A 25,151-nucleotide genomic window follows, 5' to 3' on the forward strand; every position below is an offset into this window, starting at 1 on the left:
CTGTGAATGATTACAAGACAGGCAATCTTCATGATATTTTTCATCAGAATACAAAATGAACAAAATGAACTAATGCATTAACTCAGAAAAATGTTTTTGGCAGACACAACATTAGGTGGTTATCCTAATACCACAACTGAAGCTCCAAACAAAATGTACATTTCTGCTGAGGCAGCCATGTTTGGAAACTGGATCGATTTAATGAGAAAGCCCTACATACATATACTCACCAGTACAAATGCACCTGTAGACTGTACTGCGGGAAACAGCCCTGCACACCCAGAATCAACTAGCATCAGGTAAATCAATATTCACAAATAACAGATCTATTCACAGTGAGGTTTCTTTCACAAACGCTATAATCATGAGGAAACCTGTGCTGTAGGCCCACAGCTTTTTCCTTCAATATCAATAAATGATATGTGGGGAATTGCAAAGTGGACACAGAGGAAAGTACGCTGCTCTGCAAGTTCTAACTTTAAAAAGCAATGTCATCTTGTTATCAACAGACTGTGATCTAAAGTTTAGTTCCTATATCATACTCTGTCACGTCAAACAGTGAATAAAATAGCTAGCAAAACTAAATCAGCAGTACTGAAACCAAAACATTTGTGGCTCAGTGATTAGTATTACTGCCTCACAGTGCTAGGGACGCAGGCTCAATTCCAGCTTTGGATGACTGTCTGCGTGGAGTTTGCACACACTCACGTGTCTGCATGGGTTTCCTCCAGGTGCTCAGTTTTCCTTCCATAACCCAGAGATGTGCAGTTTAAATGGATTGGTCATGATAATTCACCCCATAGTGCCCAGAAATGTGCAGTGTACATGGATTAGCCGTGGCAAATGCAGGGTTACAGGGACAGGGTAGGAGAGATGCTCTGTGGAGGGTTGGTAAAGACACAATGGGCCAAATGACCTCTATCTGCACTGCAGGGATTCTATAAACATATTCACAAGTACACATCAAGGAAAAAAGGCAAGGAATTCATAGTACTAAACTAAAATTAGCAGAAAGTATTTTTCAGGGCACAGCTGGACATGTTTCACATAAACTACGTTTAAACCTTCCTCCGAGAACCTTCCTGCACCACCTTTGCCCAATTTAAATCCCTAACCAGCTACATGCATCAGTGACAGTTTTAGCTACATGAGCTAATTTCAGTATAAGACAATGTTAAAAAAATGCACAAAATGCTGATAAACATACTTTGTACAACAAAAATTTACTTAATATGCAACATTATTCAATAACCAAAGCATTCATAATGACCATTCACAACTAACAAGTGGTTAATGTAATAGAAAACAACAGCCGACATCATTCCCTAAACATCAAGTAAACAAACAGTTTGCTGTATATCAAATGGGTAACCTTAAAAAATGGCCAACCTGCCTCAACAAATGTTTGAGGTACAGGGAAGAATTCTATCAGGGATATTTCCCAATCTCAGAATCACAGGAGTAATATCGAAACACAAGAATGAAATAAACCTATTCTTAAAATTAAACCACAATCTACTATTTAATCAAATAATGTCAACTGAAGTTTAATTAGCAAAACCCCTGGGATGACAGCAACTTGTATTTATATAACACATTTAATGTAATAATATGTCCCAAGACAGCAGAAAAAGTATAAATCAAAATTAGACACACACTAATGACAAATCAACATTAAATAATTAGCTAAATTTCAGAGAATGAACAGAAAAATTGCTGGGCAGGAAAAAGATCCAGATACTATATGGAGATAGCACCATCTTTAATCATAAGTGGCAGCAATAAAATACAAATTGAGCAGTCTTAATACTGTTCTTCAAGAGTTTTTATCCTTGTGAATATCCTTAGAAGCACTTTTCATATTCTCTTTTGCACACTACATTCAGCAGATGACACAGCAAGTTGCTTGAAATATCTGTTTTTCAGGACTGCTACTGAGGTGCGAGAATATGGATGATTATGGTTTCACTACTTCTGAAAATACTTTACTGGTCTTCTGAGACATTGGCATAACCTACTTAAAACACACTAACAACAGAAACAAAATGGAGAGGTTTTCACGATTATAATCATAGATTGGGAACAAAATACCTTATGAAGCATCAGCTTTGTTTAATTGGTAGCACTCACAACTCCAAATTTGAAGAATGGCAGTCCAAGTCACACTACCCTACAATGCAATTTTGAAAGGGTTAGTTTCTTGATCAAGCTTTGTGTATTTGTTGGAGGTAGGAGATCTCATGGCATGACTTAAATAAGAGCAGCGGGGGAGCTCTTCTGATACCCTGATCTACAATCCTCACAAACACCACAGAAAACAGAGTACCCAGATATTCAATTATGATTTGTGCAACCTAAATGAGCCCAAATTGGCTGCTATATGACGGATTGCTCACTGTAAAGGTAAGTTCTTCCCGACAAATATGATATGTAAAATTTCTGCAGTAAAAGACGTTTAACAGTTGGAAGAATAGCATTCTTAATGTTTCCTAAAACTTCAGCTGCAATTTGCTCAGCTCTATTTTTATTAAGACAATCTAACAGCCATTCTTGGTTACATCAACAAATAAAAATAGAAATGACTGTAATTTAAATGACATATTCAAAGTACAGCCTTGATATAGTAATCCATTACTTATTTCATTATATTGGATTCAATTTAAAACATGTAAGAAATTCAGGAAAATATGATCCAAATTGAAGGCTGCTTGGCACATGTTGCAAGTGAAATTCCACACGATCACCAGTAGGGATATTTATGATTTGATATTATAAGAACATCAACACTGGGAGCAGGACAAGGCAGCTTCAGCCTATTCCATCATTAGCTAAGATCATGGTTCATCTAACTGTTGTCTCAACTCTGCCTTCTTGCCTGTTCCCTATAGCCCTTTGATTCCCTCGTCAAATATCTATCTAACTCAGTTTGTCTCAGCTCAGTGACTTAATACGTTAAAACTAACCAGGCATATGACCGGCTTTAGCACAATAAATTTATAATTTCAGGGAGCCAAAGATCGGGGTCCTTAACAAGGTGCTGACTGGCTAATTTAGCTGACATGCAAAGGACATTCATTCATTGTACCATTGTCTGATCAGATGGGAAGACAAATTATTAGCACCACTTGGTGGCAGTGTTTTCTTGGTATCTACCAAGTCTGTTCTTTTACGACAACAAGTTAAAAAGTCATTAAATACATGTTGGGGTCCCATTTTTATCCCTCATCCCACAGGAAAAAGATTCAAATCTAAATCTCTAACTCGCTGTCTCAAGTTTGTGCAAGAGTGAAGTTGTAAACTATGACCGAAAAACAAAAAAATGATGAAAGGTCATTTACCTAAAAATTAACAAATCCTCTCTCCAAACATGATCAGACTTGAGTATCTGTAGTAGTTTGGTTTTAGCTTCAAGCTGCATTCATAATCTTTTTCAAACAAGCCCAACCATCCAACCATGACTTGATAGAGGTATGCAAGATGATGACAGGCATAGATACAGTGGATTGCCAGAGACTTTTTCCCAGGGCAGGAATGACTATCACGAGGGGACATAATTTGAAGGATGGGAAGTGGTATAGGGAAGATGTCAGAGATAGGACCTTTATACAGAGAGTGGTGGGTGCATGGAATGCACTGCCAGGCTGGTAGTAGAGACAGATACATTAGGGGCATTTAAGTGATTCTTGGATAGGCACATGGATGATAGTAAAATAAAAGAGTATGCAGGTTAGTTTTGATCTTAAGAGTAGGATAATAGGTTGGTACAACATTGCGGGCCGAAGGGCCTGTACTGTGCTGTACTGTTCTATGTTCTATTTCAGAGACTTGACCACCTTTTGTTTTTACCATGGGGTGGTGATGGCTTAGTGGTATTAGCATTGCTAGACTGTTAGTCCAGAGACCCAGGGTAATGTTCTAGGAACTGTGGACCAAATTCCACCCTATCAGATTACTGAACTCAATAAAACTCTGGAATTGAGAGTCTGGTGATGACCATTGTCAATCATCAGGAAAAGCCCAACTGGTTCGCTAATGTCCTTTTGGGAAGAAAACTGCTGGTCTGGCCTGCATAACTGCAGACCAACAGCAGTGAGATTGATTCTTTACTAATTAATTAGGGGTACGCAATAAATGCTGACTAGCCAACAATACCAACATCCCATGAATGAATTTTAAAAAAACATAAGAGTACGAGCAGAAGTAGGCCAAATCGGATCATTGAGTCTGCTCCTCCATTCAATAAAGTTATGGAGTTCTGGATTATCAGATCAGCCAACTTTCCTGCTTTATTCTCATAACTCCTGATTCCATAAACGATTAGAAGACTAAATTCGAAAGAACTGTGAATGCTGGAAATCAGAAATGAAAACAGAAATTTCTGGAAAAACTCAGCAGATCTGACATCATCTATGAACAGTGTACGTTTCAGATCTAGTGACCCTTTTTCAGAACTGATGATAGCTAGGAAAAGGTTGGTATTTGAGCAGAATGTGGGGAGGAGTAAATATTAGATGGAGACAGAACCCAGAGAAACTGTCAAAGGATTGGGTTAAGGTCAGCCTGGGAGAATGAATAGCTGTTAACGGGGACTGTTAGCAGCCGACAATGGGTTATTTGTGATAGCAACCCATGTGATGGCAAGATCTGGGACGCTGCGGCCCTGCGGCCAAGAGGTGTAACACCTGCCTGTCTCCTTCTTCCCGCCTCACCATCCATGGTGCAAACACACCTTTTAGGTGAAGCAATGCTTCACCTACACTGCATTCAATCTAGTCTACTGTCTTCACTGCTCACAATGGGATTTCCTCTACATTGGGGAAATGAAACGTAGGCTAGGTGGCCACTTTGCACAACATCTACATTCTGTGTGCAAAAATGGCCCTGACCTTCCAGTTGCCAGTCGTTTCAATATACCAGTGTTCCATGGCCAACACCCGTCTTGGGTTTGCTGCAATTTTAGGGCTTCAGCACCTTCTTCCATGTCCTTACCACAACCCCACATACAAGGTATAAACAAACAAGTGAACAATCTCTAGACTGCTCATATGGCAGTATAACTTTCCTTGGATAAGGTGACCAAAACTGTTCACAGCATTCGAGCTATGGTCTGACCAGTGCCTTGAATAGTTTGAGCAAGGCATCCCTATTTTTATACTCCATTTCCTTTTGAATAGGCTAACATTCTATTGCCTTTCCATTACCTGCTGAACTTGGATGCTAGCTTTGTGTGACACACGTACTTGGCGCTGTAAAACACCATGCTGCAGCTTTCTCCACTTAAATAATATTCATCTTTTCTATTCTTCCTGAAAAAGTGCACCTCACATTTTCCTACATTATATTCCATCTTAGGGTGTCATTCTGGCTCAGTGGTTATCATTGCTGCCTCACAGTGCCAAGGTCCCAGGTTTGATTCCATCCTCAAGTGACTGTCTGTGTGGAGTATGTACACTCTCCCCATGTATGCATGAGTTACGTCCAGGCGCTCCAGTTACCTCCCACGATCCAAGGACGTGCAGATGAGATGGATTTGCCATGCTAAATTGTCCATTGTATCCAGGAATGTGTAGATTTAGTGCATTAGCCATGGTAAATGCAGTTACTACAGTGACAGGGTAGGGGGTGGATCTGGGTGGGATGCTCTTCAGATATTTGGTGTGGACTCAATGGGCCAAATGGGCTATTTCCACACTATAGCAATACTATGATCCACCAATTTTTGCCCGTGTACTTTGCCTTCCCATTTATTTTTGTCTGATCAGGAAATTTGGCAGTAGTATATTTACTTGAGAGAAGTAATTAACATATTGTAAATAATCCTGGCCCCAGCACCCTCTGACACTCCACTAATTATAGATTTCCATCCTGAAAATGCCCCCATTATTTCAACTTTTCTGTTTGCCAATCCTCTATCCAAGCTAATGTACTACCCTTAGCATCATGGGCTTTTGTCTTATTAAGTAGCCTTGTGTATGGAACCTTACTGAACACCTTCTGTAAGTCCAAGCATAATCATCCTTTAACTGCCATGTGCGCTACCTCCTCAAATAATAAATTCTGTAATAAATTTAGTAAGGCATGATTTACTGTTCATGAAGCCATGCTGACTATTTGATTATGTTTTGAAATGCTGTTATTACATCTTTTATAACAGATTCTAACAGTTTCCTAATGACCAATGTTACGCTAACTGCCTATAGATAAGCCCGTTTTGTCTCTCTCCCTTTTTGAATAAGGGTGATAACAGTAACAGTTTTACGATCCTCTGGGCTTTTCCAGAATCTAAGGATTCCTGGAAGATTACTACCAGTGTACCGGCTAACTCTGGTCGCGACTTCCTTTAAAATCCTTCGATGCTACCCATCCAGTCAAAGGGACTTACCAGTTTTTTGCCCCAAAACTATAACAGGAGAAAGCATGAGAGAGAAAGTAATTACTTCCATTGCCTTGCTCTCTAAGAAGCTTATGTTCACTGTTGCCCCTCTCTTCCTTCTCATATTCAAAGAAGCTCTTACTGCCCGCTGTTATGATATGCTAGCTTGCACTCATGGTTCTTTGTTTTCTTGGTTGTCTTTTAAAATTTTCCCAATCCTCTGTTTACCAGTAACCTTTGCCACACTGGCTGTTCCTTTTCTTCAATTTGATACTGTCCTTAACTCCTCTGGTTAACAAGGATCAGTTTATCACCTTCCCAGAATCCTTCTTCCGCACCGAGATATATCTTTGCCTAAGTCACTACTTTGTTTTAAGATATCTGCCACTGTTAAATCAATCAGCCTTTCTGCTAAACACCTTTCCCAGTGCACTCCCGCCAATTTTGCCCTCATTCCCATGTAATTATCCTTTGCACAATTGGTTCTTACTCGAGTTTCTCAGTCTCAAACTAAATTTAATTTCTGTCATGTGAAAGGCACCATTTCCTAGGGGATCTTTTATTCTGAGGTAATTTATGAAATCTGTCTTAATATACACTACCAGGTCCAAAGTGATTAGATTCACATCTAACCCCTGGTTGTTCTAGGGAACTATGCTAAATACACTCAATGAGTGTGGCTACCTGTGCCAATTTGATTTTTCCAATCCACATAAAAGATTAAAGTCACCTATAATTAATTTTTTTTTTAAAAAGGTGCCCTCATTATCTTCTTATTTATTGCTTGTCCGACAGAACAGCTTCTGTCATTGTGATGATAGACTACTTCCAATAGTATCTTCATCATCTTGTTATTTCTTACCTCCATCCATGTGGATCTTACATTATCTGATCCAAGATCATTTTTTGCTTCTGCACTAATTCCATCTCATTCTAATAAGGCCACCCCACTACTCTACCACTCTTGTCTGTCCTTTTGGAAGGTTATACACTTTTGAATATTTAGTTCCCAGCTTTGATCTCCTTGTATCCATGTCTCCATGATGGCTAAGTAAAAAGTCATTAATTTTACCTTTTGCTTCCCCTTTGTCGCTATTTACTGAGTCTTTTTTCATGCTTCTATATTCTGTCCTTTCCAGTGTACACAGACTTACTTAATTGTCAAAATAGTTGCTGTGCAACACTGCCTTTTTTTTTGCATTGCAAGCCTACATTTCATCCTCTAGTTTAAAGCCCTCTCTAAGCCCTAGTTATTGATTTGAAAAGGCACTGGTCCCAGCACAGTTCAATCGAAGCCCATCTGATCAGAACAGCTCAATTTTTCCCTAGTACTTGTGCCAGTTCCCAAGAACTGAAACACATTCCTCCCCTATAAAACTTTAAAGTATGCATATAACTCCTAGACTTCATTTACCCGGTGCTAATTTGCTGATGGATCAGGTAACAATCATGAAATTATCACTTTGGAGGCTCTGAATTTTAGTTTAGCTCCTAACTGTTCAAAATCTTTCATTAGAATTTTCTTTCCAGTCCTATCAATGTCATTAGTACTAACTTTGACAATAACACTTGATCCCTCCTTCCTGCTCCAAAGTTCCTCACCAGCCCCAGTGTGATATCTTTAACCCTGGGACCAGGCAGGCAACACAGCCTTCGGCACTCACGTTCAGCTGCGGAGAACAGTATCCATGACTCCAATTATACTGAGCCCTACCATCACTACATTCCTATTTCCTCATCCATTTGAATGGCTCCCAGTACAACAGTGCTGTGGTCAGGTCACTCATCCTCCCTACCATCTCAACCCTCATCAACACAGGTTGCACGGGAGCCACTCCTTAAGTCTCCAAACCTGCCTCACCTACAATCATAGCCTCCTGTCCTTGTTCACAGACCAAGCCTACACTACCTAATTTAAGGAATATGGCTGCATTCTGGAACAAAGTGTCTGGGTGACTTTCCATTTCGATGATGACATGCAATATCTGCAGCTCGGACTCGACATCCTCAACACTGATATGAAATTGCTCAAACTGCAAACGCTTGAAACAGATGTAAAGCAAAAGAACTACAGATGCTACAGATCTGACACAAACAAAAACAGAAACTGAAGAAACTCAACAGGTCTGGTAGAAACTGTAGTGAGAAAACAGAAAGTTTCAAGTACTATGACCCTCTAAATTAAGTTCTGATGTTATAGTTAATTATATTAAATATTATTCCCAACACAAAGGGCGACACTCAAAAAAAATGAGGATCCAGTTTCTGCCAGTTCTTTATGAGACTGCTCTGTTGATACCTGGTGTGGGTCAGTGCTACTTGGAGAAAACCCAATCTGGTCAGGGTTGAATATTGCAGACAATTGTTTGATTTTACTGGTAGATGAAAGAGGATATACTTACAACTTTCTCTCAGAAATCCAAGTGGAGTACAGTCCATAACAGAACAATGTGTACAGTTCATACAAATTGATGTGTCAAATGATTTAAAGCCTTAATTTTAAATTTAATTCAAATCATCTATAGTTCAAATTGAAATGAACAGATCAAAAGACTCCTTAGTGCACAAAGTACATAGCTAAAAACATTGGAAAAAACATTGGAATTAATAGCAGTATTCGCAATTCTTATGCTGTGTTGTGATTGTTTTCTTTGACACACTGCATTGTTACACACCTCCACGCTTTATGTTTCAATTGCAAAATCAAAACATAGGAACAGGGTAGGCCACAGGGACCACTGCGCTGGCTCTGTCACTCAATTAGGTCATGGCTAATCTTTCACTGCAATGCCATTTTCCATATGGCACTGTTTTGAACATGCAATGACATCTGGGGCAGACAATTTCAAGGGTTCACAACCCTCACAACAAATTCTTCTGGAGTCTTAAAGTGCCTAGGCCATACCCAAGAGATTATTTTTTCTCTGGTTCTACACTTACTGGTCAGGAGAAATGTCATATCTTCAACCACCCTGCAAGAATGCTACAAGTTTCAGTGAGATGTGTCTTATTCTTTAAAGCCATGGACAATACATGTACTCTCCTAAGAAAACCCTGCCATAGCAGCATTGTGTTCCATATGTCATGTTCCCGCCCTTTCAGTGAACTCAAACCTCCTTCGAAACCTCCTTGTACTCTATTCACAACTTCAAATTTCATCTACATTTGTAGCAGCAACATATTTGAAAACATTACAATTGCTTTTTTCAAAGGCCAAAACTAAGCAATTACAGCTGCAATGAGTAAGAGATTTAATCTCGAAGAAATAAATCTACAAATAAAATGCCCAAATTCTGAAGGCAGCCATCAATAAACTTTGACACACTAATTTTAAGACCCTCTTGTGGCGTAGTGGTGGTGTCCCTACCCATAGACCCAGATGCTCAGGTTCAAATCCCACCTGCTCCAGATGTATATAACAACATTTCAGAACACGTTGATTAGAAAAACAGGTAAATCTAAGAAAAAAGGTAATAAATTAGTTTGTTTATTTTTAATTCTGTACCTTCTCTTATATATCCAGAAAATAAAGGCACTAATGTTTATCACATTTGCTTCATCAACAACAGCAAAAAAGAGAATGAGAGACTGAAAGCTTGATGCCAGACAGCTTCTCCATTGTACAGAAGCGAAGCAAGGAGAAAAACTGCAATTTTTCTAAGAAAAATCAATCACCTCTTGGTCAGTGAGAATCTCTCTTAAAGGAAGACATTTCTGCTTTGCAAATAACTAAGCCTTATTCACCAATTCCTTCTCATATCCTTTCCATTTATCCTATATTCGATCAATTCATCCTGCGCATTTTTGAATAATTCATTAAATATGGTGACTTGGCAATGACAAAATATAGGATTACAAACAACATTTCAATACTGTCAAGTCCAATGACACTAAGTTGATTTTCAGATGTTGTTTTGTTCCTTTTCATTACCCCAATTCTCTCATTTATTCTGCAACTACACCCCAAAGCCTCTAATTTCTGCATCATTTTGCCTTCCACTACATCTTAGCCTAAACTCCTCTGTCTCATTGTCTCCACTTCTGTCCCCAGGATTTGTAACATACTTTCTGGGGCCTGTTTTCGAGTTCTTTTTCTTCTGTCTCATGCCTCTCTGTTCCAATTACCTGGCTTCTGCCTTTGATTTCCTTGTGCCAAAAGCACTTTGTACATAAGAGGATTCAAGCTACCAGGACTACAAGATGCATCTACTTCTTACTTTTCATTATTTCTGCTGTTGCCTCCCATGTTTTGGAGAGTGCTTGGTTGCAGAATGCTGCTGCTACAGACTATTTTGATACATTTTCTGCATTCACGGACAAGTTGTCTCCATTTACTGCTCCTCTAAAAGAATCTTTTATTTCTTGATTTGTTCATTCACTACTCTCTTACCTTGCAATGTCACACATTTTATCATTTAATATCTTCTGCCCCTCGGACTTTCCCTTTTGTTCTTTCCTCTACTCCCACTCTTTTAAAAGGAGATATATTTGTCATATTTTCCAGCTCTGATAAAAGACCCCTGACCTAAAACATTAATTCTATAATTTCCAGACATGCTGCTGACTAGGTAAGAATTTGCAGCATTTTCTCTTATTTCTGAGGTGACATATAAATAGGATATTATGCCCTTTCAGAAGGACATGAAGTGGCACAGTGGCTCAATGGTTAGCAGTGCTGCCTCACAGCTCCAGGGACTAAGGTTCAGTTCCACGCTCAGGTGGCTGTCCACTGGAGTTTGCATATTCTCCCAGTGTCTGCGTGGGTTTCCTCCGGGTACTCCTGTTTCCTCTCACAGTCCAAAGATGTGCAGGTCAGGTGGATTAGTCATAGTAAATGCCGGGATATGGCAGGGAGGTGTGTCTGGGTGGAATGTTCATCGGAGGGTCAGTGTAGACTTTGTTGGGCCGAATGGCCCATTTCCACACTGTTGGGATTCGATGATCTATGATTCTATGATCAATGACATTGGGACCACAGTGAACCAGTTATGCAATCACAAAGGTGACAAAATGAATTGAAGAATTTAGTTCTGATAAGAGACAGTTTTTAAACTAAATGTTCAATATAAATCAAACACATAACATTATTTCCATGGTCAGTGAAACAGTAACCACAGAGCAACAATTTCCAGTCAAAAATAAAGGAGGTTAATTAAACTTCCTTGCACAGGGAGGTGTCAGCATAGAATATCTCTATGATAAGCATAATGGAAGTGGAATCAAAAGCAGCTTTTGGAGAAGAATAAATATTTGAAGAAAAATTTGAAAATGATATCAAGAAAGAGGAAGGGCAATGAGATTACCTTTATTGGTCCTGGAAAGATGCAACAATTTTAATACCCCTCCCCTGCAACACTAAATTCTACAGTTCTGTGAAGCCCTGAAGCTACATTGCCCAGCACATTTCATTGTAATTCAAATTTTTTCAAATCACCACTACCATCACCTATACAGTGCCCTTAACAAAGAATATGTCACAAGTTACTTTGGAAGTACTGGAAAGAAAACAGACATACTTAGAAAAGTACTCACTTACATTTGTACAGTGCCTTTTGCAAACACAGGGATTGCAAAGTATTTCAGTCAGTGATATACTCAGAAGTATATTCATTGATCTCATAACATAGGGAAATGGGACAGCTAATTTAAAGAGGAAAAAAAGGGAGCATTAAGGAGAAGAGAGGTGAAGGCTCAAAGCGGAGATTTGGCAAAGGAACTGTTGGGACCTTGTTGAATAATAACAAAGTTGCCAATATTGAGCTAAAATCAGGGGCCTAAATGCAATGCTCTCCTTTATTTCTGCATTTTGGAATGTTACAGGAACTACTACAATATTCTAAACCTAGTTTGGAGTTACAAGAGTGAAAGATAAACCACAATGTATGTGATAAATCAGTTTTTCCTTAACTCTCAAACAAGAGTAAGCCCTTGTTTACAAGGTAATTGGCCTGCAGTGAAAATTGGATTACATTATCATGAAAACAGATTTAAACATTTATGAATATCAAACACCCTGCTTCATAGCATTTTCGATTGCTACATGGAAATCAACATTGAACTGCAAGTGTATGGTGTTGAATTAGGGCAGCAACTTTGTCCAACATGTTCTGTACAGTCCAGCATTTGACAATGCAATCACAGGACGAATGATCACTTGGGCAAGGCATGAGAACAATCTCTGCTCAAAGAAAATGGTTCCAAAACGAAAGGAAAGGAAAAGGAAAATTACTGGGGACAGGGTGATGAACGCAAAGAATTAAAATAGAGTAACAGTGACACTATATAAAGACTATTTTTAAAAAGTTTCATGGATTTCAAATTAAATGAAAGAAATTACTGAGTTATTCACTGTGTGTAGTTGGGCTTGCAATGAAACCTTTCAAGCATGAAAGTGCAAAGAAATATAAAGAGAATCAATGTTTGGAGGGCAAAAAATGAAACCACAGGCTTTTCCCCCCCCCCTCCAAGGTATGTCTGAAGACAGCCAAGCTGAAGTTCAGTCAATACATGTCTGGGTGGGATGTTTCAAGGGGTGGTGTGGACTTGTTGGGCCGAAGGGCCTGTTTCCACACTGGAGGGAATCTAATCTAATCTACATCAGTGTCGATCACTCGATCTACCCATATATAATGTTAACATTACATGAGTGCACTAGTGAGCTAATGACAGAAAATTAATCTGTTTGAACTGTTCAGACATTTTATAGAAAATATTGCTGCTGCCTATTTATCACATTGAGAATACCTTCCATCATGTTGTGTGGTACCATCACCATGCTGAATAGGCCTGACTTCAAACAGATCTAGCAACCTAAGGCTGGGTATCTAAGAGGTGCTGTCAGCCATGAACAGCGGAATTGTGCTCCAGCAAAATCTGCAACATCATGGTTCCAACCATTACCATCCAAGCCCGGGGATCAGACTTGCTTCAAAGAAGAGTACAGGAAGACATGCCAGGAGCAGCACCAGGCATACCTAAAAATGAAGTCCCTACCTGATGAAGCATCTAACAGGGCTACTTGGATGCCAAACAGCATAAACAGCAGGGGATAGACAGATCTAAGTGATCCCAGAACCAACAGACCAGATTTAAGCTCTGTCATCCTGCTACATCCAGTTGTCAATGGTGATGGATAATTAAGTAACTCACTGGAGGAGCAGGTTCCACATATATACACATCTTCAATAATGGAAGAGACCAACATATCAATTACAATGCAAAATGTAACGTTGAAGCATTTGGAGCAATCTTCAGCCAGAAGTACCGGCTGGATGATCCATCTAGACCTCCTCCAGTGGTCCCCAGCGTCACATACAGATCTTCAGACAAATTGATTCACTCCATGTGCTCCCAAGAAACAGATGGGGGCAGTGAATACTGCAAAGGCTATAGGCCCTGACAACATTCAGCAATAGTTCTGAAGACCTGTGCTCTGGAACTTGCCACTCCCCTAGCCAAGCCGTTCCAATACAGCTCAATCACTGGCATGGAATATGAACTGCAAAAGAGTGAACAGGCTGGGAGATGAACTGAGCGTGAGGGTTAAAGAACATAAATCTTAACCTTTTGCTTTCTTAAAATCTAAAACTGTTGATAAGGGAAGGGTAAGCATTTAAGAGTTGTTAGTTTTTCTTTCAGGCCTAAGGCAAGTTTAATAGATACAGCACTGGGAAAGCTTATTTAAATTAATTAAATAAACTGGTTAAATCTGGTTTTTGTAGCAGGGCAGACATTACCAGTATGAAAGCAAGGCCTAAAATGCTCCCAAGCATGGACTGCAAACTGCAAGAGTGAAAATGCTGGGATTTGAGCTAAGTATGGAAGTTTAGAGAACTGGAATGGGAGGCATTGCTGTGTTGTTCCAGCCATTTTTTGGCAAGGGACTGTTTTATGGTTGAGGTGCTGCTGGATCTAAGAGTGAGCTTGGATGAATGCCTGGCTTTTTTAAGATGGGCAAGCAGCCACAAGGTAAGGGCAAGGGCAAGATAAGACCTTTCTTTCTCGCCCTTTAAGTCTGTCAGTTGTTAAAGGAGCAGAGATAGCAGTCAGTGGGCTGGTATCTTCTTATCTCATGTGAAAAGTCAGGGAGCAGTCAAGTGTTCGTGGCACTATGTCTACAGGAAGCATTTCCATCTACAGCTCCTCTCACACTGCATGGATTAGTTGGAGCAGGAGTTTGAAGCATTGAGCAGCACACAGGATGCAGAAAACGTGATCGATAGTAGCTTCAAGAGGTGGTCACCTTCAGGCTCAGTCAGGTAGATGGGTGACTGCCAGAAGAGGAGGGCAGGCAGCCACAGGACATTGCTGCATTATTCCCTTTTTAAGCAAGTATACCGTTTAGGATACAGTTGGGGGGAAATGGCCTCTCAGGGGAAAACAGCAGCCTAGTCTTTGGCACCATTATTGGCTCTGCTGTAAAGCAGGCATGGCAAAGTCCAAGGCAACAATTGAGTCATACAGCACTGAAACAGATCCAACTTGTCCATGCTGACCAAATTTCCCATTCTAGACTAGTCCCATTTGTCTGTGATTGGCCCATTTCCCTCAAACCTTTTCCTATGCATGAACTCATCCAAATGTCTTTTACATGTTGCAACTATACCTGCATCCACCACTTCTCCTGGCAGTTCACTCCACATATGAACCACCCTATGCGTAAAAAATTGTCCTCAGGCTCATTTAAAATCTTTCTCCTCTCAAAGATAGGGGACTCTCTAGTCAGGACAAAGACAGGCGTTTCTGCACCTGCGAGCAAGACTCCAAGGTGACGCGTTGTCTTCCTTGTGCCAGGGTCTGGAACATCATGGAGCAGCAGCAGCAAATTCTCAAAAGGGGAGCACAGGCAATCAGAGGAAGTTGTACACTGGTACCAACAACATTGGTAGAAAAAGAGATGAAGTTCTGCAGAGGGTATATAGGGAGTAAGGTAGGAGGTTAAAAAGCAGGACCTAAAGGGTACTAATCACTGTAGTACTCTGGTGCCGCATGTTAGATAGAGTAGGAATTGGAGGATCAGGCAGCTGAATTGAGTGGCTGAGCAGCTGGGGCAGGGATTCAGACTTTTGGATTATTAGGATCTCTTCTGGGGCTGAAATGACCCACATAAGAGGAATGAGTTGCACTGAACTGGAGGGGAACCAACATTCTGCCAGGAAGATTTGAGAGAGCTACTTGGGAGGTTTTGAACTAGCGTGAAGGTAGAATCCTCAGCAGCAGTAAGACAAGACAGAAGTTAAAGAAAGGAAGTTAAGTAGACAAGGCGGGCAACAGTACAGCAGGGAACAAGGGATGAATAATGAATTAAAGTGCATTTGTTTCAATGCTAGAACTTGACAGATTAAGGCAGATGAACTCAGGATATGGATGGGAACATGGGACTGAGAGTTCATAGCTATTACAGAAACATGGCTGAGGGAGAGACAGGACTGGCAGCACAATGTTCCAGATTACTGATGCTATACGAAGGGCAGAAGCAGAGGCAAGAATGGAGTTTTTTGGCTAGGGAAAACATGATAGTAGAGAGGATACTCCTGAGGGATCATTCAGTGAAGCTGTATGGGTGGAACTGATAAATAAAAAGGGGGCATGCATTAGTAGGGGCTTTTTAGCTTTCCAAACATCAACTGGGACTGCGGTACTGTTAAGGGGTAGGACGGGGAGGAATCTGCTAAGTGTATTCAAGAAAACTTTCTTATTTATTATGCAGATGGCCTGAGACCAGAAGTGGGGAATTCAACCTCTTCTTGGGAAATGATACAGGGCAAGTGACTGAGGTGTTAGTCGGGTGGCACTATGAGGCCAGGGACCATAATTCTATTACTTTGAAAATAGTTATGGAAAAGGGTAGGCCTGGTCCACAAGTTGAAGTTCTAAATTGGGACAAGGCCAATTTTGATGAAATTAGAACGGAACTTTAAAAAAAAAATGATTGGACAAGGCTGCTCACAGGCAAAGGGACATCTGTCAAGTTGGAGGCTTTCAAAAGCGAGACAAATGAGAGTTCAAGGCCAGCATGTTCCTGTTAGACCGAAGGGCAAGGTTGGCAGTAGGAGGAAACACTGGATAACCAGAGATATTGAGGCTCCTGTCAAGAAAAAAAAATGAGGTAACATATATCAGAGATAAACAGCTGGGATCAGGTGAATCCCTTGAGGGGTAGAAGGGATGTAGAAGTACACTTAAGAGGGAAATGAGGAGGGCAAAAAGTGGGCATGAGACAGCTTTGGCAGCTACGGTTAAGGAGAATCCAAAGAGATTCTACAAGTATATTAAGTGTAGAAGAGTACTTAGGAAAAGAATAGGGTCCCTTAAAGATTGAGGACATCTATACTTGGAACCACAGGAGATGGATGAGATCCTAAACAAATATTTCAAGTCAGTATTTATTGTGGGGACAGACTTGGAAGCAATGGAGCTTGGAAAATAAGCAGCGGATGTTTTGAAAAGTGTCCACATTACAGAAGAGGTGGTGTTGGAGGTCTTAAACTCAAAGGTAAATAACTCCCTGGGACCTGATGAAGTGTATCCCAGGATATTGGGAAGCTAAGGAAGATATTATGGGGCACCTAGCAGGGATGCTTGTATCATCGATAGCCACGACTGAGGTGCTGGAAGACTGGAGGGTGGCTAATGTCGTGCCATTATTTAAGGAAGGCTGCAAGGAAATGCCAGGGAATTACAGACCAGTGAGCCTGGCTTCAGAGGTGGCTGAGTTGTGAGAGCGGATTCTGAGAGACAGGATTTACATGCATTTGGAAAGGCAAGGACCGATTAGGGATAGTCTTGTGTATGGGAAGTCACATGTCAGGAACTTGATTGAGATTTTTTTCAAGAGGTCACCAAGAAGATAGATGAAGGGAATGTGGTAGTTATTGCCTGCAAGAACCTTAACAAGACACTGGACAACATGCAGCAATGGTAGACTAGTCAGTAAGGTTAGATCACATGAGATCCAGGAAGAGCTAGCTAATTGATTACAAAATTGGCTCGACTGTAAGAAGAGGCAGAGGGTGGTGTAGAGGGCTGTCGTTTGGACAGAAGGCCAGCAGTCAAGGATTGATGATGGGTTCATTGTTATTTCTCACTTATATAAGGAATTTAGACGAGAAGATAGAAGATACAGTTAGTAAGTTTGCGGATGACACCAAAATTGGTGGAATAGTGGATAGTGAAGGTGGTTATCTAAAAGTACCACGGGATCTTGATCAACTGTGCCAGTGGGCTGAGGAATAGCAGATAGGATTTAATGCAGATAAATATGAGGTGTTGCATTTTGGTAAGACAAACCAGGACAGGACTTACACAGTTAATTGCAGAGCCCTGGATAGAATTTTCAAACAGAGACCCAGGGGTGGAGGTGTACAGTTCCTCAAAAGTGGCATCACATGTAGACAGGGTGGTGAAGGCAGCGTTTGGCATACTTCCCTTCTTCGGTCAGAGCACTGAGTACAGGAATTGGGACATCACGTTACAGCTCTACAAGACACTAGTATGGTCATATTTGGAGTACTGTGTACAATTCTGGTTGTCCTGCTTATAGGAAGGATGTTATTATATTGGCAAGGGTGCAAAAGAAAAAGATTTACAAAGATGTCACCAAAACTGAAAGGTCTGAGTTATAAGGGGCAGTTAGATAGGCTGGAAGCGAAGGGGTGATCTTTTAGAAGTTTATAAAATCATGAGGGGCATAAATAAAGTAAATAGCTAATCTTTTCCCCAGGATAGGGGAGTCCAAAACAATAAGACATAGGTTTAAAATGGGGGGTAAGATTTTAAAAAGGACCTGGAGGGGCAACATTTTCACATTCGTGGCACATATATGGAACAAGCTGTCAGAGGAAGTGGTACGGGTGGGTACAATTACAACATTTAAATGACATTTGGACAGATACACAGAAAGGAATGGTTTTGACTGATTTAGCCCAACTGCAGGCAAATGAGATTAGTTCAGTTTAGAAAACCTTTTTGGCATGGATGAGTTGAGCCGAAGGGTATGTTTTATGCTGTATGATTCAATGACTTCATCTAACCAACAAAGTGGAAAACTGGCCGGGTATGTCCTGTATAGAAAAAGCAGGACAAATCTAACCTGCCCAATTACCATTCCATCAGTCTACTCTCAATCATCAGTATCATGTGATGGAAGATATCAACAACAGTGCTACGCTGCACTTACTTAGCAATAACCTGCTCAGTGACACCCAGTTTGGATTTTGCCAAGGTCATTCAGCTCCTGATCTCATTACAGCCTTGGCCCAAACACGGACAAAAGAACTGAACTCCAGAGGTGAGGCGAGAGTGACAGCTGTCGACATTGTGGCTGCATTCAACTAAGTATGACGTCAAGAAGTCCCAGCAAAACTGGAAATAATGGGTAATCTCACTACTGGTTGGAGTTATACCTGGCACAAAGGAAGATGGCTGAGGCTGTCGCAAGTCAGTCATCTGAGCTCTGGGCATCTCTGCAGGAGTTGCACAAGATAGTGCCCTAGGCCTAACCATCAATCATCGCTTCATCAATAACCTTCCCTCCATCATGAGGCCAGAAGTGGTGATGTTGCCAACAACTAGATTATGTTCAGCACTATTCATAATTGCTCGGCTCCAGAAGGAGTCCATGTTTTAATGCAACGAGATCTAGACAAGTGGCAAGTAACATTTACACCACATAAATGCCAGGCAATGACCAACTCACCACTGCCCCTTGACATTCAATTGTGCTACCATCCCCAACTATCAACACCCTGGGGGTTACATCAACTAGAAACGCAACTGGACTTGCTACAAAACATGGTGGCTACAAAAATAGGTCATAGTCCAGGAATACTAGTGAGTAATTCACCTCCTGCTTCACCAAAACCTATGCACCACCTACAAGGTACAAGTCAGGAGTCTGAAAGAGTACTAGCCATTTGCTTAGTTAGGTGCAGCTCCAACAACACTCAAGAAAAGCTTGACACCGTCCAGAAAAAGCCACCTGTTTGATTGACACTACATCTACTAGTATCCACTCCCTCCACCACGGATGCTCAGTAGCAGCGGTGTGTTCTGTTTACGAGATACCCTGCAAAAATTCAAAGATTCTTGGGCAGCATTTTCCAAATTCACGACTGCTCATCTACAAGGACAACGGCAGAAGATAGATGGGAACACCACTACTTCCAAGTTCTCCTTCAAGCCACTTGCCATCCTAATTAAAACCCTGGAATTCCTGACTTGGAAATACACTGCTGTTCTTTCACTCTCTTTGGGTCAAAATACTGGAATCCCCTCCCCAAGGGCATGGTGCTCAACCCACAGCAGATCGACTGCAGCGTTTCTGTAAGGCAGCTCGATACCAGCTTCTCAAAGTTAATTGGGGACGGGGAATAAATTATGGCCAACCAGCAACGTCCCATGAGTGAAAAAGGAACACTTCGGAATGAACAAAAACACAGCTAAGTAGCCAACAGTATCAATTCTTCATTGTAAAATAGTTTCCATTCTGGGGGTTGGCAACATCTAGAAGGTAGTTCGTGACTTGATTTTATTTGGTAAATGAATGTCTCAATTAAAAATTTGGTCTTACCAGTACTGGGCGTGTGATTCACTCTTGAAGGGGTCAGCAACTCAATCGACTGATCTCGACCGGAAAGTCCATCTGAAATTGAAAAGGATTCAGTCGCAATTACAGTCTGCAGTATCTGTTGCAATCCAGGCAGTTTTGTTTCTAACAGCGCGGGGTGCCGGGGTAGGGACAAAAATCACTCTCCAGAATAGTACTTTTAACTGATTGTTTCTTTTACACAAAGTTTACATAGACCGCACGCCTACCTAGGCATGGAGCCAATCTTCAAATCATAAACAATGGAGCCCTTTCGGAATAAATAATATTTCATTTCTTTAAATTGTCAGAATTTCACGATGTTTTCCAAGTTGTATCCTAATATGCATTTGTAATTGACAAAGTGACTGAAAACACAATATCAACCGTTCGCCACAGACGTACGTACTGGGGAAGCAGAGAAAGATAGGCATTTCATTTTACATGTGATTTACCAACAATGTGGCTTGCTGTTAACAGAAACCGAACCCTGGGAGTGGGAGCTAAAAATAGCCTGAACATTGCAGGAGATTAAAATGCATAAACTCAAGAGGGACGCAGTATGTCAGGCCTCAATGGCCAGTGAGAAACAACTCTGTTTATGGTCAGGAAACGTCAGATTGAAAGATGAAATCGAGAGAATAACATTTATTTCAAATCGCCTTACATACAGGAGTCGTACACTATTTAACTCCTGCATCTGTTACACGCACATATAATGGGCCATCTTACCCTATTCTGCATTCTCTGCTCGATGGGTACAGATTTATGACAACCGTTTTTACAGCAAGATTAGGCTTTCGTTTTAAAATTAAATTTTTGTGAACCTTTCTGGCATTGGACTGACTTTCAGATTCCTTTCAGCTTCACACTAATGCAAAAGAAACAATTATCAGTAGTTCAACTTGTTTTGGAATTCGCCTCTGTTCGATTGTCAGATCTCCAGTTTCACTTCGCTCTTCACACATTTAACTCTTTGGCGAAAGAGGTGCTACAGTTTACTTGCCGTTTTTAAAACAAATTTCGTCTCGTCGGAAGGCCATCAAAACTCTAGTTATACAAAAATGTAATATAACAACCGAAGTGGCATTACAATACATTAAGCGTAAATCAGATAGAAACAGAGGGAAAAAAAATTGGCTTCATTTCCATGACTTGGCCCAACGAGGGAAGTTGTTCGACTCTTTTCGGAACAGCCAGGCAATGGTAATACTTTTTTTGGTATGCAAGCCACCGTCTACTGCATATTCAAGGCCACACAAAAATATCTAACAATCAAAGTATGAGGACCGGCTTGGAGAAGCATTGCACGTACCATTTACAGTGACTCCTATACAGTACAGGCGACTTGGAAAATTTCTGCATTGTAACTCCTTGCATAAAATCCAATCAACTGCTTATCTACTGCGACACCTGAGTAAGTAACGCCGCTTCTTTTAAAATATGAAACACTGAAAAGAATGAATATCTCCTCACCCCCCGAGTTTGTTCTGACAGTTTTCACCAATGCATTGTAAAAAGACAGAAAGCACCTCCAGCAGCAGGCTATAATGACGCAATCAGCAAGGAAATGACCCGATTTCATTCAATTCTTACGAACTGAATAAGTTATTGTATATTCCGCAAGCAAAGGAGCACTATTCAATGTGGAATCGCCAAAGTCAAGCTGCGTCGCATATTATTTACATTGAAAGCGATAGAAAGCGACTTGCTGAACCCAATCAGCTTTCATGTTCCATTCCCCAGCCAAAATCGAAAAGCACAGGGAGTTCACGAAGTCCTATCCATATTATGCATTAGTGTACCTATTCCCCCTCTATTTTTTGCGATTTTGGAATTCCACAAAATCCCTCAAAAATAAAAACTAAGTAGCAAATTAAGCCTTTCTTCGGCAACAAAATATTGCTGATCGAATGAAATGGGATTTTCATTTCGCTCCTGATGTGCCCAAATTTTGTTACATAACTTCCTTATAAACATGCGTGCACTACTGGCAACCGGCAGGTCAAACCATAGTTCATAGTGGTAGTTGAACTAGATGGCCGTGAGAATGGGTACAAACCCCCAATCTCAGAGATTCCCTGTGCCGAGGAAGGTCTTTCCACTTTGCTATTGTCAAGTTGTCTGCAGTTATTAGGAGAATATAAAAGGGACCTATACTCTGTTGAATACGTATGTTGCTAAGATGTCCGCCGTCAACATGAGCACATTGCAAATTGCGCGAACTAGTTTACTCCGCATATATCATAAGCAAATTTTATGTAGGAAACCCACTGGGGGGAAAACATTATGCATAAGTTAAGACAGTGAAAGTAATTGCGAGCCAAAGTAACAACAGCCTAATATTAATTATTAGTTTCGTTATAAATTTAAACGTGAGCCAATTTATAAAATCATTACACAAGAACATATGGTATTTGTAGATGAAGTAGCCATATTTATTTCTTAAGTTGCCATGAAGGGTATTTATATTCAATATGGCAGCTCATGACAATAAAACATTAATAGCCGCAATTCTCAATTCATTAAAATACTTAATCTAAACTGATAGCAATTACTGATCGACATTGTCAATCGAGTAGCAATTCTACAAGATAACAAAGTTACATAACAATAAATACTACTTCATTATAAATTTTAAGTAAAAGAATACCCCAAAGCACTTCACAAATTCAAAAAGAAATTGAACAGCAAAGCTGGGGAAGAAGTTAGGGGAGGACAGATAGCTTGGTCAAATGACATTTTGAGGAGATGAAAGAAAATTTCACAGAAGAGAAGTCAGGGTCACTGTGGCCTTTGCGTTTAATAGCTGGACAAAGCAGGGATTTACAGACAGGAATGTCAAGACGACACCACTGACTTGGGAAAGGAGAACATTGCAGATGTGAGGTTGAACATAGCAATAATTTGATGAGTAGGAAATTTTAAATTTTAATGCATTGAAGATGTAGATCAGAGAATACATAAAATATTGTTTTTCTTTACATTTCAAAATCATTGTTCTAATAGTTTAGTAATTTATAAAGTAAAGGAAAGAGATGCATACCCTTTGGAATATGACTACCGAAACTAGGGATTATTTTAATATTGCTGTACACCAAGATTTGTTATCAACTACAGTTAACAGGAGAAAAGGTATTGTTACAATGCCAGAAATACTTCAAAATTAACTTGGTATAAATTGACTAGTAATTAGTTGCAAGTACGTCATTTTATTTACAAAAAATAATTCTCATAAATCCAATTGCAACAAACTTGAAGCCTATCCAAAAGGAAATGGTGTTATACTGGAGAAAAACAAAGAAAAACTGATGATTTGACAAGTTGTTAAACCAGCATTCTTCAAAGGTTCAACAAATTTTATTTTATGACCAGACTACAAAGAAAGATCAAACTTCCATTTAATGCACTAATAGGAGGTATTCCTTACAGAGAAATTATCAATTCTTTAAATTTATCTCTACCTGGTTCTGCTAATCTTGGCTATTTCCGAGCCTAATCTTCATTGATCTTTGTGAATGTGAAACAATACATGAGTCGACAGAAGGCATTCCAATTTCTGTGTTATTATCCTCTTCATTTTAACATAAATAGTACACAATCGGTCTTAAGACCATAAGACATAGGAGCGGAAGTAAGGCCATTTGGCCCAACGAGTCCACTCCGCCATTTAAATCATGGCTGATGGGCATTTCAATGCAACTTCCCTGCACTCTCCCAATAGCCCTTGATTCCTTGTGAGATCAAGAATTTGTTGATCCCTGCCTTGAAGGCATCCAACGTCCCGGCCGCTGCTGCACTCCGTGGCAATGAATTCCACAAGCCCACCACTCTCAGGCTGAAGAAATGTCGTCTCATTTCAGTTTTAAATTTACCCCCTCTAATTCTAAGGCTGTGCCCACGGGTCCTAGTCTCCGCACCTAATGGAAACAACTTTCCAGCGTCCACCTTTTCTAAGCCATACATTACTTTGTAAGTTTCTATTAGATCTCCCCTCAACCTTCTAAACTCTAATGAATACAATCCCAGGATCCTTAGCCGTTCATCATATGTTAAACCTACCATTCCAGGGATCATTTGTGTGAATCACCACTGGACACGCTCCAGGGCCAGTATGTCCTTTCTGAGGTGCGGGGCCCAAAATTGGACACTGTATTCTAAATGGGGCTTCATGAATATGTACTACCACTAATCCATTTAAAAATCTGTGCACTACCATCCCCTCAGCTAAAATAACCAAAAATTGTAAATTAGTATTATTGCTGTAAGTGTTCTTTCTTTCTTCTGGAGTTTAACAGATTGACTGAAAAACAATGGTAACAAGCTTACTGCAATCAACAGACAGTGTAAATAAATGTTTGCTTTGTTAGATATCTCAGTAAGCAGCAAGTAACTCACCTTCCTGACTCCCCAGTGTTTTTCTACCACCACCATTAGGTACAAGTCTGGAGTGTGATGGAACACTCTCCACTTGCCTAGATCGTACAGCTCCAAATCATTCAAGAAGCTTGATACCGTCCAGGACAAAGCAGTCTGCTTGACTAACACCAGATCCACAGAAAATGACTCCCTCCACCACCGATGCATAGTTATTAGCAGTGTTTACCATCTACAAGATGCACTGTCAAAAATTTACCCAAACTCCTTAGACAGCAGCACCTTCCGAACATGACCTAGAAGGATAAGGGCAGCAGATACAAAGGAACTCCTTGAACTGCGAGCTCCTCTCCATGCCACTCACCATCCTAAAGTGGATATATTGCCATTCGTTCAGTGGCACTGGGTCAAGATCCTCGAGTCCCCACTATTAAAAACTGAGGGCATATCTAGATAAAAGATGGATGGCAGTAGCTAATTCCCATATTCTAAGGATTGGCCAAAAACTGTTAGCCCAGCCAGCAAAGTTCACCTTCTCTGAATGAAGTTTTTTAAAAAAACTATTCAAGCTCAGGACACAGCAGATACTCTTTTAAAAAATCCAAGCAGATTCTGTTCTCCTAGAGTTGACCAAAAGTCCAAATTTCTCAAATCATCAAATTCTTGGCGGTTTTGTAATGTAGCACTTATGATGGGGACAGCACAATCCACCTCCAGAGTTAAATCAAAACATTGCTCAGTTCTCAATAAAATAATGATACAAAAGCATGCCAAAAATATTCAATTGTACAAATATACAATAGGTAATTTTATTTT

At 40.3% G+C, this 25,151-nt stretch overlaps 1 protein-coding gene and 1 long non-coding RNA gene across 8 annotated transcripts in view; one reads left to right on the forward strand and one right to left on the reverse strand.

Annotated features, from left to right (window-relative positions):
• hdac4 (histone deacetylase 4) overlaps nucleotides 1-25,151 on the reverse strand; it is a 532,576-nt gene that overhangs the window by 285,959 nt on the left and 221,466 nt on the right. For 3 of the 7 annotated variants that reach the window (XM_059647103.1, XM_059647104.1, XM_059647105.1), the window contains one exon: nucleotides 19,944-20,015. In XM_059647103.1, coding sequence (XP_059503086.1) covers nucleotides 19,944-20,015 — 72 coding nt within the window. Of the gene's footprint in view, nucleotides 1-19,943; nucleotides 20,016-20,367; nucleotides 20,408-21,273; nucleotides 21,391-21,434; nucleotides 21,674-25,151 lie in introns of those variants that run through there. The other 4 variants (XM_059647102.1, XM_059647101.1, XM_059647109.1 and 1 more) reach the window with 4 other exon arrangements.
• The window catches only part of LOC132209812 (uncharacterized), a 42,040-nt gene continuing 37,499 nt past the window's right edge, over nucleotides 20,611-25,151 (forward strand). Inside the window, exon 1 of the long non-coding RNA XR_009445929.1 lies at nucleotides 20,611-21,375. This is a non-coding gene — a long non-coding RNA (uncharacterized LOC132209812). The remainder of the gene's footprint in view (nucleotides 21,376-25,151) is intronic.

Source organism: Stegostoma tigrinum, chromosome 7 (assembly GCF_030684315.1).
Source record: "Stegostoma tigrinum isolate sSteTig4 chromosome 7, sSteTig4.hap1, whole genome shotgun sequence".
NCBI classification, from domain to species: domain Eukaryota; kingdom Metazoa; phylum Chordata; class Chondrichthyes; order Orectolobiformes; family Stegostomatidae; genus Stegostoma; species Stegostoma tigrinum.